This window comes from Prionailurus bengalensis, chromosome X (assembly GCF_016509475.1).
Source record: "Prionailurus bengalensis isolate Pbe53 chromosome X, Fcat_Pben_1.1_paternal_pri, whole genome shotgun sequence".
Taxonomy (NCBI): Eukaryota; Metazoa; Chordata; class Mammalia; order Carnivora; family Felidae; genus Prionailurus; species Prionailurus bengalensis.
The window spans coordinates 112,256,723-112,273,085 of NC_057361.1; the positions used below are offsets into that span (position 1 = coordinate 112,256,723).

Consider the following 16,363-nt stretch of genomic DNA (forward strand, 5'->3'; position numbering starts at 1 on the left):
CTCTCTCTCTCTCTCTCTCTCAAAGATAAATAAACATTTTTTTAAAAATTAAAAAAAAAGAAGACTTAACAGGATCCTGGAGGTCAGGATAATGTTAAGCTAAGATTGCCTTTTGCCCTTAGCGAAGTGTCAACATCGAGGCAGCTGAGCTCCTAGAGGGAGGTCAGTCTGCCTGTTTCAAGGACTTGTCAGTGGGCTGTAAGTAGTAAGGAGATTGAATTTTTTTTTGTTAATTTTTTTTTTCAACGTTTATTTATTTTTGGGACAGAGAGAGACACAGCATGAACGGGGGAGGGGCAGAGAGAGAGGGAGACACAGAATCGGAAGCAGGCTCCAGGCTCCGAGCCATCAGCCCAGAGCCCGACGCGGGGCTCGAACTCACGGACCGCGAGATCGTGACCTGGCTGAAGTCGGACGCCTAACCGACTGCGCCACCCAGGCGCCCCGGAAATTGAATTTTTTGTCTTGCCTTTGTTTCCCACATCAATGCACACTCCAACTGTGGCAAACTCCACTGGGTACCATAGTTCTCCCTCTGCTCCTGTGGTTTTAGTGGGATCACTGTATGAGTTTCAGGTGGACAGCATAAAGGCTTGGCCTACATATATTGTGAAATGATTACCACAATAGGTTTAGTTAACATCCATTATCTCATATAGATACAATAGAAAGAAATGGAGAAAAAAATGTTTTCTTTGTGACGACAGAACTCTTAGTGTTAGTGAGCCCTCCTGCTCATCTGTAGACCCCAACAGTTACAATCAAAGGGGCGCCTGGGTGGCGCAGTCGGTTAAGCGTCCGACTTCAGCCAGGTCACGATCTCGCGGTCCGCGAGTTCGAGCCCCGCGTCGGGCTCTGGGCTGATGGCTCAGAGCCTGGAGCCTGTTTCCGATTCTGTGTCTCCCTCTCTCTCTGCCCCTCCCCCGTTCATGCTCTGTCTCTCTCTGTCCCAAAAATAAATAAACGTTGAAAAAAAAAAATTTAAAAAAAAAAAAAAAAAAAAAAAGAGACAAGACCGCTTAACTCATGCTTCAACTAGAACCCATTGCGCTTATTTCTTGTTGCATTTTCTTGGGGCATTGACAACGACTGGAACATTCCAACCGCCAGACCAGAAAAGCCCCGACAGCAGTGGAATGAATGCCTAGAAGACCACACCCAACGCATCCCCTTCCCTGCCCTGCCCGCGATCATGGGCTGAATACAGACGGACCGCACCCCCACCCCCACCCCCATACCTCCCTCCCACCCGCCGATGCTGGCACCTGAAATACATTTCTCTCTTTCTCTTTTCCAAACCTTCGTCTCTTGAGTTAGTTGGCTTCTCTCGTGACGAGCTTATCAGAGTTTGGCAACAATTTGGCAAACTCCACCAGGAGCTGTGGTCTCGATTTGTCCAGCACCCTCAGGATTCTCTGGGCCAGAGCAGTTGGCCCCACAGCGCAAGGGCTCACCTGTTCCATTTCCGGAGTTAGTAGCCATGATGGACCAGTCGGTAAAATTAGGATTCACTCTCTTAACAACTTCCCTATCGCACAGCTGTGTTAGCTGTAGTCATCATGTTGTATATCACATCCCTAGTACTTACTTGTCTTATACCTGGAAGTTTGCACCTTTTGAGCACCTTCCCCAAGGGCACCTCCCTGCCACCACCCCTGCCCCTGGTAACTACAAGCGTGATCTCTTTTTCTGGAACTTGAGTACCTTAGTTCTTGATCCCTGTCTTCTGGGTGGGCAGAGGAAGGGTTGTTACCATGACAGTAGGACAGCAAGCCATGGAGCCCTGCGTAGAAGTGACTATGACTATGGTGGCTGATTCAAAGGGGTCACCGAAGTCGAAATACAGTGTCAGAACCAAGGGTGAACAGGTAGGTAGGTAGGTAATGAAAAACATCAGATGTTCATTTGTTGAGCCCAAGTGGGCAGCCATTCAGAATCGGAAGCTTGGCTTACTGTTGCAGACCTCTGTCTCCCTCCACGCCCCCGGATGACTGCTTCCTCCTCCACCAGGATTTCGGCTGCTTTATAAAGGGGTACAGAGGGGAACTTGCAGGGGGGAGGACTTCAGCTTGTATGACTGTTGGCAACAAGCATCCGAGTCCCCAGCAAAGGGCGCTGGTCACAGACGTGGCCAAGGGCTTGAGGTGTCCGTGTGTGAGGAGACACAGGGGGAGGAGAGAGATGTGCAGGTACCTCTTGGGGCTAGGAGAGGAAGGAGGAAAAGCCTCCAGCCCTTTCCCTTCTGCTGACCTCCTCCAGTCCTGTCCCCTCCCCATTCCCTCCTCCCAGGCAGAAATGCCCAGAGCTGCTGAATTTAACTGATTAGGGTCTGGGTCAAGCTCTCAGTGAAGAAAAGCACTTCAAGTGACCCTGTGGATGGGGCCCTCTGTACCCATTCAATCCACTGTTGTGAAAACGTATAAGGACAGTGATGTGTTCCAGGCCTCTACTGCAAATGCTCATAAAGCATCAGAAGAGAATCTCCCGCTCGGGGCACTGACACAAGTCGACAAATTCCCCTGTGATTTATTACAGTGCGTGTGAGGGGGTGGCTGTCAGTATTTAGCGTGATCAACTCCCCGGCTCCACACTCCCGCTCCATGGGCAGGACTCGGCTGCTCTCACAAGTTCGGCCAATCCTTCCCTTGATGAAACCTGTTATATTTTTACCGACCCTGGGGCTGTTGTTGATGGCCTAGCCATTTAATCTGCCAGTTGGAAGAGTTAGACTGGCAGATTAAAGACACCTTTCGGGGCACCTGGGTGGCTCAGTCACTTAAGTGTCCAACTTCAGCTCAGGTCATGATCTCGTGGTTGGTGCGTTTGAGCCCCACGTCGGGCTCTGTGCTGACAGTGCAGAGCCTGCCTGGGATTCTCTCTCCCTCTCTCTCTGCCTCTCCCTCACTTGAGCTCACTATCTCTCTCTCTCTCTCTCTCCCCCCCCCCCCGCCTCAAAATAAATACATAAACTTTATTTTTTAAAAAGACACCTTTCTTGGGGCACCTGGCTGGTTCGGTTGGAAAACCATGTGACTCCGGGTCTCTGGGTTGTGAGTACGAGCCCCACTTTGGGTGTAGAGACTACTTAAAAAAAAAAAAAAGACACCTCTCTTTGGAGTCACAGAGTGTGGAAACCGACTACGGATGCTTATGGGACTGTCTGGGTCACTCACAGAGATGCCCACAGTAAAGGGCCGTTCTCCAATGAGACCAACTAAAATCAAGCTGCTGATCAAGCCTGCACTACCCAGATTGCCATCAGACATGGCGGCACATCTACCATCAGGGACTGGGCACAAAGTACAGGACCCTATGTTTCTGATGCGGAAGCCACTGCGACAGGCCACATTTGTGACTCTTGCAACGAAGGAGACCACGTTGCCCTCGGCATCGACCCTGCTCGCTCCTGACAGGTTGACTACATCAGACCTCGGACTGTGTGTACCTCTCGGTGCTACCAATGGTCTCACCACTTTTGATACGTTTTCAGGTCACACGTTGCCGTTCCGGTCTGATCAGCTGACTCCCAGGACACTGTTGCGGCTTCCGTCAGTCTTATCGGTGGCGTGCTTTCCGCTCTCCGATCCACTTGCAGCCTGACAAACGGTGCGTCGTTTTTGCTCAGGCGTCACCCCGGAACGGGCCAATAGTCAAAACGGTTTGATGCACGTTCCGCACTGCATTAGTATCTGCTATCGTGGAGCTCTGGAACGCTACCTGCCTCTGCTTCCTCTGGGTCCTCACACCTTGGTGGGGCAATTTGGTCACTGAAGGCAGGTCCCCAGCAAGGGATCTCTTGGCAACGCTTAGGATGAAAACAGCAGGGGCCGAGCGAAGGTAAGACGAAGTTACAGGTGCTTGTACGGGACATAGCGACTGTGTGGCGGTGGAGGAAAAGCGCCAACGCTAGGAGCTTGGGAGAGAATTCCGTTGGACCTCTGAAGGATAGGGGACAATTAATACTGCTTTTGTTCCCTGGGTCCGGCATTGCCACTGGAGTCAAACAGCAGCTGCACTGGCCCTCCGACCTGCTGCTGAGTCTGAAGTCCCCTTCCACGTGCTATGAAAACAGAAAAACTCATGTGCATATGCTGGCCGGAGACTCTTTTATTCCTGACGCCATGAATGGCAGCTCCCGAAAAGTCACACGTGTCAACACGGGATGCAGTACAATTCCTATGCTTGTGACACTTGGGTGGCCCTGGGTTATGTGCGATGGCTAACAGTCTGGCCTTGGACTACATCCTTACAGTTTCGAAGAAGACTTAGTCCCCGGGGACTTTGTCAGAGTTGGGTGAGACCAGGACTCTGGGAGGCAGGGATGAAAATCGTTTATAAGACAAATTAAGCAGATTTGACCCCACACGCTGGTGTTCTGATGGCATGCTCATGTAAAAATTCAAATTTGGCTAAGAATGTGATGGGCTAAAGGGTGCAGTGTTGGGGGAGGCAATCCACCACGGGCCGGGCCGTCGGTGCCTTCGCACATTTTTTGGCCGGGCATGCCAAGACTGGAAGGCCCTGACTGCTCTTTACCTGGCTTTTCTCGAGATTGTTTTTGCGTCACGGCAAACAGCCTTGAGGGATGAGGTGACGTCTCCCCCCACACAGACAAGGCTTGTTTCCACTTGCTGTCCTATACTGGAGTCCACTGCGTGCGCCAACACCCATGATAAGTCTGCTGCATCACCTCCCTGGGACTTCGGGAGCGTGGGAAACCAGCACGGGCACTCGGCAGATCCCCTGGAAGTTGCTTTGCTGGGAGTAATAAGGTCGTTTTCTCAGACTCGGGAATCTTGTGTCTTTTGCCAATATCGGCGAAGCAGTAACAAGTTCACTTTTTAGCCTATACCTATGGTAAACTCTCAGAGCTGGTAGACTTCTTGACATCACCCTGTGTTTTCATTTCCTTACCAGCGACTTCCAAAGAGCACAGGTTTTTCATTTTGATAAAGTCTAATCTACCAATTGTTTCTTTTGTGGATCATACTTTTATGTCATGTATAAAAACTCTGCTCAATCCCAGGGCACACACAGCTTTTCCTGTACTTTCTTCTGAGAATGTTTGCAGCTTTATGTTTTACATTTAGATTTGTAATCCAGTTTGGATGAATTTTTGAATAAGGTGTTATTTTTCAGGTCAAGGCACAATTTTTCTTTTTCTTTCTTCTTTCTTTCTTTCTTTCTTTCTTTTGTTTTGTTTTTTTTTTTTTTTTTGACTATTGACGTTCAATTATTTCAGCATGTTTGCTGAAAGGCAAAAAAGCTTTGAATTGCTTCTTCATCTTTGTAAAGTATCAGCTAGCCATATATATGTAAGTCGATTTCTGGACTCTATTTTGTTCCCCGTTGATATGTGTTTATCTCTTCTTCAATACCACGCTGTTACATTATGGTATGGTAGTTTACAAAATAAAATAGATAAAATGCAAACATAAGACTTCATCCTATTTATGTTACAGAATGTGTTTCCTGCAGTGTGGAAGGAGAATATAATTCACATTGCACACTGTATGAAATCGCCATGAAATATTAAATAATTAGACGGTTGGGTTATAAATGTTTTATATTATGCAGAAACCTTTGGTGTTTTAGTGATATTTGGGAAAATTGTTTTGGATGAGATGAGAAGCATTATTATTTTTCCCATTTAAATGAACAAAAGAGGGGTGCCTGGGTGGCTCAGTCGGTTAATCATCCGACTTCAGCTCGGGTCATGATCTCACGGTCCGTGAGTTCGAGCCCCGCGTCGGGCTCTGTGCTGCCAGCTCGGAGCCTGCAGCCTGCTTCGGATTCTGTGTCTCCCTCTCTCTCTGCCCCTCCCCTCCTCACACTCTGTCTCTCTCTGTCTCAAAGATAAATAAAAACATTAAAAAATTTTTAAAAAAATAAATGAACAAAAGATAGAATTCTGCCATCCAAAAATGTGACATCCAACGTATTTCCAGTAATAGATTAGTTTCAAATAATGAGGAGTGCCTATACAGTCTTTTTCCACACTTAAAATTCTAAATAAAACAAACAGCAACAACGTTGGGGTTCAGAGGTGCCTGGCTGACTCAGTTGGTAGAGCATGTGACCCCTGACCTTGGGGTTGTGAGTTCAAGTCCCATGTTGGGTGTAGAGATTACTTTTTTTTAAAAAAGGTGGGGTTCAGAGCAGTCTGCCCTAAAATATGCCACTTTGGCATATTGATTATTTTGAATTAAAGTTACTTAAGAGAGGGGTATGGACTCCATGTTGGGCGTGAAAACCTAGTGAAAAAAAAAGAGGACATAGGCAGGGGAGGTGGGAGGGAAGAAATAATAAAGTCACTTAAGAAAGAGCCAGTGCGAGGACACTCTGACCCCCCTCTGCCCCCCTGAAAACAGGAAATTAATTTCCCATGTGAAAGGTACCATCCCTGTACCAGGAGAGTAGAAAGCATCCTTATCACCAGAAGTAGGGAATTCAGAGCCAAGAAGGCTTTATAAACAAACTCTGTTACTTCACCAATTCACTACCCTAATCCCAAACTTCTTTGTCTCATCAGGTTCTTCACAAATGCATTGTTTCTTTGTTTAAAAGGTATAAAAGCTGCCTGCGTTGGTCATTTCTTGAGTCTTGTGTTTTTATGAGCTCCCGTATGTATGAAATGAAATTTGTTTTTCTCTTGTTAATCGGTCTTATGTCAATTTAATTATTAGACCAGCCCAGGAATCTAGAAGGGAAGAAGGGAAAACTTTTCCTCTCCTACAATCGCGTGCTCCCACTTTGCATTGTACAACTATGCTTTGTACAAAACAAATCCCACTCAACTTCTCAACAGTCTCACACCTGATCACATCCAGTTCTAAATTCAAGACTGTTGAGGGGCGCCTGGCTGGGTCAGTAAGTAGAGCATGTGACTCTTGATCTTGGGGTCCAGAGTTCAAGCCCCACATTGGCCATAGAGCTTATTCAAAAAAAGAAAATGTAAAAATGTAAAAACGAAAGCTGAACAACGTTCATCCTTCTTTAAGTTTGTCACAATCGTGTACTGATATTCTGTCATTTGTGGGCTAAACTGTAAATTTCAACTACCATCAACACACCCTATATAAGGGGCAGGGCAAAGAGAATACATTAACATACCAAGCTACACTAACATACTCAGCTACCAAGTTCTCTTTGCCTGGTGGACTGAGGTAAAGCTTCATTTCTGAGAGATATGAGCCCTTTGTAGTCCTGCCTATATGGTGTTGCTGTAATCTTTCATCAACTTTTACCACTGAACATTGCAGTATTGGGGGGGGCGCACCTTCAGGCTTAATCCTCCCTGCCTGCATTGCATAAAAGCAACCAAACATCCCTTGATGATCAGGATCAATCACCCCAATCAAAGTCCTATTTTTCCCGTTGGTCCAGTGACATGCGTAGCTTAAAGCTTTTTTTTTTTTTTAATTTTTTTTTTAAACGTTTATTTATTTTTGAGACAGAGAGACAGAGCATGAACGGGGGAGGAGCAGAAAGAGAGGGAGACACAGAATCGGAAGCAGGCTCCAGGCTCTGAGCCATCAGCCCAGAGCCCGACGCCGGGCTCGAACTCACGGACCGTGAGATCGCGAGATCGTGACCTGAGCTGAAGTCGGACGCTTAACCGACTGAGCCACCCAGGCGCCCCTGACATGTGTAGCTTAAATAGCTCGGCTGCAGTCTCAACATTCATTCTGTTCAATGGAGTCTTGTAGTTTCTACTGGTAGACTAATAATCAGACCCCTAAATCAGCAGAGGCTAAAATCAAGGGAACAGATAGAAACTACCTGCAAATGGATGTTGAACAGGCAAGCCACCATTCCAGATGATGAAAAATAAGACATGGCCGGGATAAGGTACGACCAGTGTGAATTCTCTTGGGCTCTTTCTTGCCTTATTTTGCTGTGAAATGAGGTCTGTCATCAGAAGCAGTGTTGTATGGGATATCATGATTGTGCGTAGGCCCACAAACGTGGTATCTGTTGAGGTGTTGTAGGCATGGAAGATAAATCCACACTGCAGCACCCTCCATGATGGAAGGGGCCCATTGTAAGCACCCTCCCAGCAGATGGCTGATTGGAGCCTCCTCCCGCCAAAAGAAAATGGTACATTTGGAGGAGGTGGGGGGTGGTCAGCGTTGGCCTCTGCTCTTGGCAGGTTGGAATTGGACACCTCAATTGTTCTGATAGCTAGATCAGACTTGGTGAGGGGAAGTCCATATAACTGAGCCCATGGAAAGCCTCTGTCTCTGCAACCATGGCCACTTTGTACATGGGCCCCTGAGCGAGCCATATTGTTCACATGATAATTGTGAGTCCTCGAGAACAGTTCATGACCCCTGGTGGGCATTTATATGGAACACAAATGTGTTTATACCCTGTGGCCATTAGAGGGCCCACCACATATGACTTTTTATTGGTTAAATTTTTAGAGAACCCTGACTAATACAACTGGTTATAGAGAGGTCCCTGTATCAGCAGGCTAGGGTGGCCATAACAAAGTACCACATGCCGGGTGGCTTAAAAAGCAGACATTTATCTTCTCATAGTTCTGGAAGCTTAGAAGTCAGAGATCAAGATATCGGCAGAGTTGATTTCTTCTGAAGCCCTCTTTCCTTGGCTGGTTTCTTCATGTATCTTCACACAGTCTTCCCTCTGGACCTATGTCCTAATCTCCTTTTTTTTTTTTTTATTATTATTTTTAAATTTTTTTTTTCAACGTTTATTTATTTTTGGGACAGAGAGAGACAGAGCATGAACGGGGGAGGGGCAGAGAGAGAGGGAGACACAGAATCGGAAACAGGCTCCAGGCTCCGAGCCATCAGCCCAGAGCCTGACGCGGGGCTCGAACTCCCGGACCGTGAGATGGTGACCTGGCTGAAGTCGGACGCCTAACCGACTGCACCACCCAGGCGCCCCCTAATATCCTCTTCTTATAAGAACACCAGTCATGTTGGATCATCACTTACCTTGATGACCTCGTTTCACCTTAATTACCTGTTTAAAGGCCTTATCTCTAAATATAGTCACATTCTGTGATACTGGAGGTTAGGACTTCAACGTACGAATGTGGCAGGGACACAATTCAGTCCGCTGGAGTCCCCATGAAACCATGAGTGTGGGTCGAGAAAAGGAAGGCCGTGTGGCAGACAAAGACATACGAGGAGTGTGAACCATTGCTCATGAACCTTACGTGTGCCCCTAGAACCAGCTGAAGGCCAAGTCATATATACCACTTCTTTTCAGGATCCTCCTGTATCCTCCACTAGCCAAACAAGTACATCCATCAGGGATGTGATGGGGATCACTACCGTGGAATTTTTTAGTCTCGATGGTAGCCCTAATTTCTGGGAGTCCTCCATGCATATAGTATTGGTTTTGGTCTGCTCTTTGGAGAGGACAGCATAGTAGTTAAGAGCATGGATTCTGGTTTAAATTCTGGTTCCACCAATTACAAACAACCTCGGGCCAGTTGCTTAAACTTTCAATGCCTTGATTTCATTTTCTGTAAAATGTGTATAATAGTGTCTACTTTGTAATGTTGTTGTTGTTGTTGTTGTTGTTTTGGTAACGTTGTTCTGAGGAATGATATGTTAGTATACGTAAAGGGTTTGGAAGACCGACTGACACAAAATAATGTATGTTTGCTATCACTGCTAGGATTGTAAAGGAGAGTAAGTTCCAGCCTTCCATCTGGCCCTTCCTAACAGAAAAATTCTCACCCCACAGGTCAGGAGGCCAGTTGGGGTGTTTTGCCAGTTGCTGGTTACCTCTGTTACAACTGAAAACCCGGGAACTTGAGGGGTGCCTGCGTGGCTCGGCCAGTTAAGCGTCCAACTTCGGCTGGGGTCATGATCCCGCGGTGCGTGAGTTTGAGCCCTGAGTTGGGCTTGCTGCTGTCAGGGGGGAGCAACCTTTGGATGCTCTGTCCCCCTCTCTTCGCCCCTCCCCCACTCATGCTCTCTTTCTCTCAAAAACAAATAAACGTTAAAAAAAAAAAAAAAGAAAACCCAGGAACTTGGGAAATCACTACAGAGTGAATTTGTATGCCCCCCTAGGCCCACTATGAGTTGGATTTAAGCCAAAACTCCATTTATCACTTGCCCTCCTTTAGCCCTTGCTCTGTGGGCAATAGTGTTGCTCTGAGTCCCCTGGATTAGTGCTAGCTCAGAGCCATAGTCCAATAATCCCTGGACAGTATGGATTTTTATTTCTCCACTGAACAGTTACCTTGGGAAATCGCTGCAGGTCCTTTGGGGGATAGTTAGGAAGATTTACAGTACATAATTAGGATGTTACCATAGCAGCTTTCCTTGTGGTACCTGGCCTCCACTTCATCCTAGGGACTCTGGGGATATGACCTGCGGGGTTGGTGACCCAACTTTCTGTTTGCCAGAATTCTTTTCATTAAATGGGCCATGCTTCTGTTTCAGTCCTAGGGCTCCCATGATCTAGTAACCACCACCAAAGATCACTGTTGACCAAACCATTTTGATTGACGCTCTGCCCTGCAGCTCTCTTCCCGAGCATGGCTATCAGTTAGCTTTTGCTATGAAAACAACGCCTCAAAGTTTAGAGGCTTAAAACAACCATTCATTTACTTAACAAGTTGTTGGTGATTGACAGCTTGGGCTGGGCTACTCTGCTCGTGTTGGCTGGACTGTCACGTGTCTGTGGTCAGTTGCTGCTGGTGGTCTTGGTGACACGACCCCTAGGGGTTGGTTGGCCATCAGTTGGGGCTACAGGGATGATTGGGGCATAAGGCTCATCTGCTTTGATCACGTGGTGCCGGGGTTCCAAGACTAGCAAGAGTACATACCCCAGCGGGTAAACACCTTCCTCGCTTTTGCTTGCACTGTCTTTGCCAAGGTCCTATGGACCAAAACAAGTCATATAGCGGATTCAAGAAAAAAAGACACAGGCCACCTCTTGATGAGAGGATCTGCAAGGTCAATGCAAAGTTAGGGGATTCAGGGAGGGGAAATATTTGTCTCTATTTTTACTTTCTGCCACAGTCACCAATTCCACCCCCCCCAACCCCACCCCACCCCATTCCAGAGCCCTTGCCCTTTTAAACACATCACTCAATTTCTTTTTTTGTATGTTTATTTATTTATTTTGGGAGAGAGAGAGAGAGAGAGAGAGCAAGCAGGAGACGGACAGAGAGGGAGAGAGAGAATCCCAAGCAGGCTCCGTGCCTACACGGAGCTCAATCCCATGAACCATGAGATCATGACCTGAGCTGAAATGAAGAGTCGCTTGCTTAACTGACGGAGCCACCCAAGTGGCCCCACTCATTTTCTTTAGAGAAACACTGTCCATTTTCATCCAGGAGATAAACTCCTCCACTAGGTGGGGGGGCAGTGGAGGGGAGGTGGTGGAAATGCCCTTATTCAGCATAAACAGCTCCCTTAATGCCACTTCAACCCTCCATACCTGGCAATGTGAAGGTGCTTCTTCCATGAAACCGACTTCTGCTCCTGCCCCACCCAGGCTTTGCCTGAGATTCGCTGGGCTGTGGTGCCCTCCACGAGGACTGAGTCTTCAGATTGAGCCAATCCGAATTCATCTGGGCAATTTCTCAAACTCTTGGTCCTGTGTCCTCACCCCTTTCATTAATTTTATGAACCAGTTTACTTTGCACTTCTTTCTAATGGTTTCTATTTGATTTGGAGGGGTAAACACCTGCGTTCAATTCAGTGCCTTCTGCTACAAAAGCCTCTGATTACATTTAAATCTATTACCTCTAGACCAATAGAGCAGTTAATGTGTTCTTTCCATATACGTTAAGAGTGGGTGATAAGAAGAACCAGGAGACTTGTATAATTTCCTAAAGACGATAATTTTGGCCCGTTGCTACTATTTCATATTTAGTGTGTGGTGTGAGGGAGGGGGCATTTTGCTTAATGCATCACCTGAGGCTATTTTGTCTACTCTGGTTTTTCATAGGGCCGCGGCTGAGATTTTATCATGATCAGTCTGCTTGTGCTGTCCTGCCTGCCTTAGGAAAAAATTCAATATAAAAATAAACAAAGGGGTCACGACCTGGGCAGCCTGTGGGGCAGGGAGACAAGGGAAAGGGAGGAGAAGCCTGCCTAACTATCCCCTTCTTCACTGTCACCCCTGCCCCTGGGGTCTCCGGGATCCATTAGCCTGAGTGTTCATTGGTACAACCTTTTCACTGGGGAGTGGGAAATACTGAATAAAATTAAGCCTGCAAAACTTTGACACGGTAATTCCTTTTATGCAAACATGCAAGGATACATGCACATATAATGTTTAACCTTGCTAGGAATCACAATATGCAAATGAAAACAGTGAGATATCTTTTTACCTATCAGGATATCAATGATTTGAAAGAAAGTGAATGCCCATTATTAGGAAAGTTGAAAGTTTTCATAGGTAGATTACTACAAGCTGTGTGGAAGGCAGTTCTAACAACATGTATCAAAATCCATAAACAGATGAAAACCTTTATTTATTTATTTATTATTTTATTCATTATTTTATTTTTTTTAAATTTACATCCAAGTTAGTTAGCACATAGTGCAACAATCATTTCAGGAGTAGATTCCTTAGTGCCCCTTATCCATTTAGCCCATCCCCCCTCCCACAATCCCTCCAGTAACCCTCTGTTTGTTCTCCATATTTAAGAGTCTCTTATTGAAAACCTTTTTGTAAAGATTTTATTTTTAAGTAATCTCTATACCCAACATGGGTCTCACACTCACAGCCCCGAGACCAAGAGTGGCATGGTCTACCGAGTCAGCCAGGCACCCCAGATGAAAACGTTTTGATCCAAGAATTCCACCTCTAGGAATGTAATCCAGGGAAATATCAGAGAAGCATACAAAAATGTGCACGCAAAAATATTAATCTCAACATTGTTTATGCTAGTGAAAAATTTGAAACCATCTAAATATTGATCAGTTAATTATTGGCCATCCATAAGGAATAATACACAGTTGCCATAAGGTATCAACATGGAAAGATATGTAAGATACATCGTTACGTTTAAAAACAATTGTCAGGGCAGTATGTTTATGATTCCATTTCTTGTTTTGTGATTTGTGTGTGATATATGTATATATGCCTTGCTATTAATATATGTAAATAATTGATAAAACATATACCAATCTGTTAATAGTCTTTCTGGGGGTTGTGATCTGAAGAATTGTACTTTTCTCATAATACATATTTACAATGTTTTAATGTTTTACAAGCAATGAGTAAAATAATACTGAAAGATTAAGAAGTTTAGAAAATTTGCTCAGCTTCATGATTAAATGAATGTAAATTAGAGGAGCAATGAGACATAATTATTGCCTTTCATATTGGCAGAAAAAATTCCAATTCAATGTTTCGTAGAGCCCGGGTCTCTAAACTTCTTTGATCAAGCACATATATTAAAAAGTAAAACTTTTTGACCTTGAGCACTCTCTCTCTCTCTCTCTGTCTATATATATATATATGTTTATATGATTTTTTTTATAAATAAAGATAGGCTTATATTCCTCATTCTCTTCTGCCACTTGAAAATTCATGCATACAATGATGCATACCGCATAAGAAAAACTGGAAACATTCAGAATGTTCATTCTATAGGGGACTGGTTAAATAAATTGAACATTATTAGTCAGCATATATATTGGGGTAGTGATCAGTCGTCCAAGAGAGTGAGGTACTTATATATTATTGACATGGTAAGAGCACTATATGAACATATCAGGTTTGAAAGTATATACAGAAAACCCAACCGGAGTTCATGGAGGGGGCAGGGTGAGGAATGTGCAACTTAGCAGGGACTCTGATTTCCATTGTTCTAATTGTGCTGTTGAAAACCTCTAGCAACTTGTTTGTATAACTTTTCCCATGAGAATAGTAAAGATCTAAAACAAAATTTTCCAAAGTCACTTGAATCATTAAAACAGAATGTACACATTTTACAGTGGAGAAAATGGGTAGGTTTTGTGTGTTCGTACTCGCTCCCAGGTGAGGATTGAAAAAATTCCTAAAGGGATGTGAGGCAACAGAAAACGGGTTCACGCTTCTAAGCTATTCAAGATCACGTTTATGAAGGAAATTGTCTAACGTTTTGAGCAAGTTTTGTTTTGCTTCCGTTGAAATTTAAAACACTTTAAAAAAAAAAAAAAAAAAAAAGGACCCACCGGGAGGTGGAAGCCGGGTCTCCCGGGAAAGCCGCGCGCCCCTCCCCCTCCCTCCCCCGCCTCCCCCAGCTTGAGTCCCCCCTTCCCCGTCCCCCTCCCCTCCGCGTCCAGGGGCTCGCGATCTCCGGCGCTCCGCCCGCCTCGAGGCAGCTCAGCTTGGTGGTCCTCGCGGAGGACTGACGATCGCGGATCGCCGCGGCCCGAACGCGGCGGGGAAGGAGGGCGTCCGCCGGGCAGCGCGGCTGACATCTGCGGTCACGGGGTCGGCCTCCCGCGCGGAGAGCGGCCCCGTGCGTCCCTCCGTGAGTCGATCGGTGGGTCCGTGCAGCCGGCTCAAAGCCCTGGGCTCCCGGCACCACATGGGAGGCTACACCAGACCGATGGCGGCGGCGGCGGCCCTGTCGGGCCCGGGGGTGCGGCTGTCGCCCTCGGCGGCGGCCCGCGGCTCGTACGGCGCCTTCTGCAAGGGGCTCACGCGCACCCTCATCACCTTCTTCGACCTGGCCTGGCGGCTGCGTACGAACTTCCCCTACGTCTACGTGGTGGCCTCGGTGATGCTCAACGTCCGCCTGCAGGTACATATTTAGAGCAACTAACTTTGTGGCATTCGGGGTGGGGGGCCCGGCGGGATGGCTGGCTTCCACCCACCGGCTCGCCAGCCCTAGAGCAAAGCGGCCAGTTCGACTCTCCCGCCCGCAGACTTGCCGGTCTGCCTTTCCACTGCCTTATCTTTTAATGTAAATGGGCGGCTAGAAATCATCGTTTGCCCCAAGCCCACAGTACAACCAGGAAAGCCTAAGATAGAATGAAAAGGTGATTGTCTAGGAAATAGATAATTCAAGGAACAAGGAAAGAACGTTAAACTCGGAAAATCCTCACAAATACTTGAGAGGCTCTTGCATCCATAAAAACACAAAACAGCCCAAACGGTAGGAAATGACAATGGTCACAGGATGCCCGAAGGGGGAAAACAAGAGGAAAGGTTGCTAAGAACTTAAAGGTAAACTAACTGTACCATAGTGGTTCAACTAGGAGGCAAATCTTCCAAACGAGAAAAAGGGGGGAACAGACTTTCAACGGAAGGGAATGAATTCTGAGCAATAGATGGGTTGAGTTAGACGCTGGAGGAAATGCATATGATCTGGAAGGCATACATTTCCTCATCCCCAAAGAGAAGCCAGTGGCGAACGGAAACTGCAGAGGAGAACGAACCTTTCAAACTGTACAAGGAAGGCATGCTTCAGATATAAAGCAACCTCGGACGGGGCCTGGTTTTGAACAGTTGCCAGGAGTGGAAGAAAGGGAATCCGCTCGGACACTGATTGGCGCGTGCACCATGACTCTGCGGTCACAGAGGAGACCAGTCACCCGGTTCAACTCAGCTCTTCAGTGAACGATATCGGAATAATCATTTCAGTGGAAATATACGTTACGGTTTTCCGTTTTTAGACTGAATCTGTCGGCTAAGAAGGGAAGACAGTTATGGTTGGAGAACCGGACGGCAATGTGAGCCACTCGGACAGTGTGGGAGTCCAGGCAATAAGCAGGCAGGCAGAGAGGAGGAAATGGAGCAGTGGTGTTATTCTCAGAAAGCAGGAAGTCCAGATTCTGGCTCTAGTTGAAAGAATAAGGCAGGTTTGGGGATTGTATTATTAAAGTCAACAAAGTAGCTAACAGGAGATTTTAAAATAGTGATTCAGCCATTTTGAGCGGGTAGGAGGTTCTGGGAGGGCAGGAAGTCAAAAAATTCCTCCTGTTATCAAGTCAAAAAATAGTAACGAAAGCATATTCTCAAGGAAGAAAAAAGGTAACCACTAAACAGACGTGTAAACGTTTTTGCTGCTGGCTGGGGGGAACTGCGCTGAACAGGATGGGCGGGGATTTACTACTTTTCATTATATGCCTTTTTTATTATTTGATTTCTTGAAAACTGTATGGATTGCTTTGATTCAAAATTAAAACGTATTGGGGCGTCTGGGTGGTTCAGTCGGTTGAGCATCCAACTCTCCGATTTCAGCTCAGGTCATGATCCCAGGGTCAAGGGATCAAGCCCTGTGTCCAGCCCATGCTGAGGGTGAAGCCTGCTTAAGATTCTCTCTCTCCCTCTGCCCCTCTCCCCTGCTCACTCTCTCTCTAAAGTAAAAAAAAAAAAAAAAAAAAAAAAAAAAAAAATTGCAGATCTTCAGTCCCCTAAATCAGAA

At 46.2% G+C, this 16,363-nt stretch overlaps 1 protein-coding gene across 1 annotated transcript; it reads left to right on the forward strand.

The window, feature by feature from the left end:
• Positions 1 to 14,253: 14,253 nt before the first annotated feature.
• LOC122476951 (small integral membrane protein 10-like protein 2A) lies at positions 14,254 to 15,846 on the forward strand. The gene has a single exon (XM_043569876.1). The coding sequence runs from the start codon at positions 14,522 to 14,524 to the stop codon at positions 14,747 to 14,749; it is 228 nt and encodes a 75-aa protein (XP_043425811.1). The 5' UTR covers positions 14,254 to 14,521; the 3' UTR covers positions 14,750 to 15,846.
• The last annotated feature ends 517 nt before the right edge of the window (positions 15,847 to 16,363 follow it).

Coding starts and splice junctions, on each gene's coding strand:
- LOC122476951 (XM_043569876.1), top strand. CDS start 14,522: ATGGGAGGCTACACCAGACCGATGGCGGCGGCGGCGGCCCTGTCGGGC.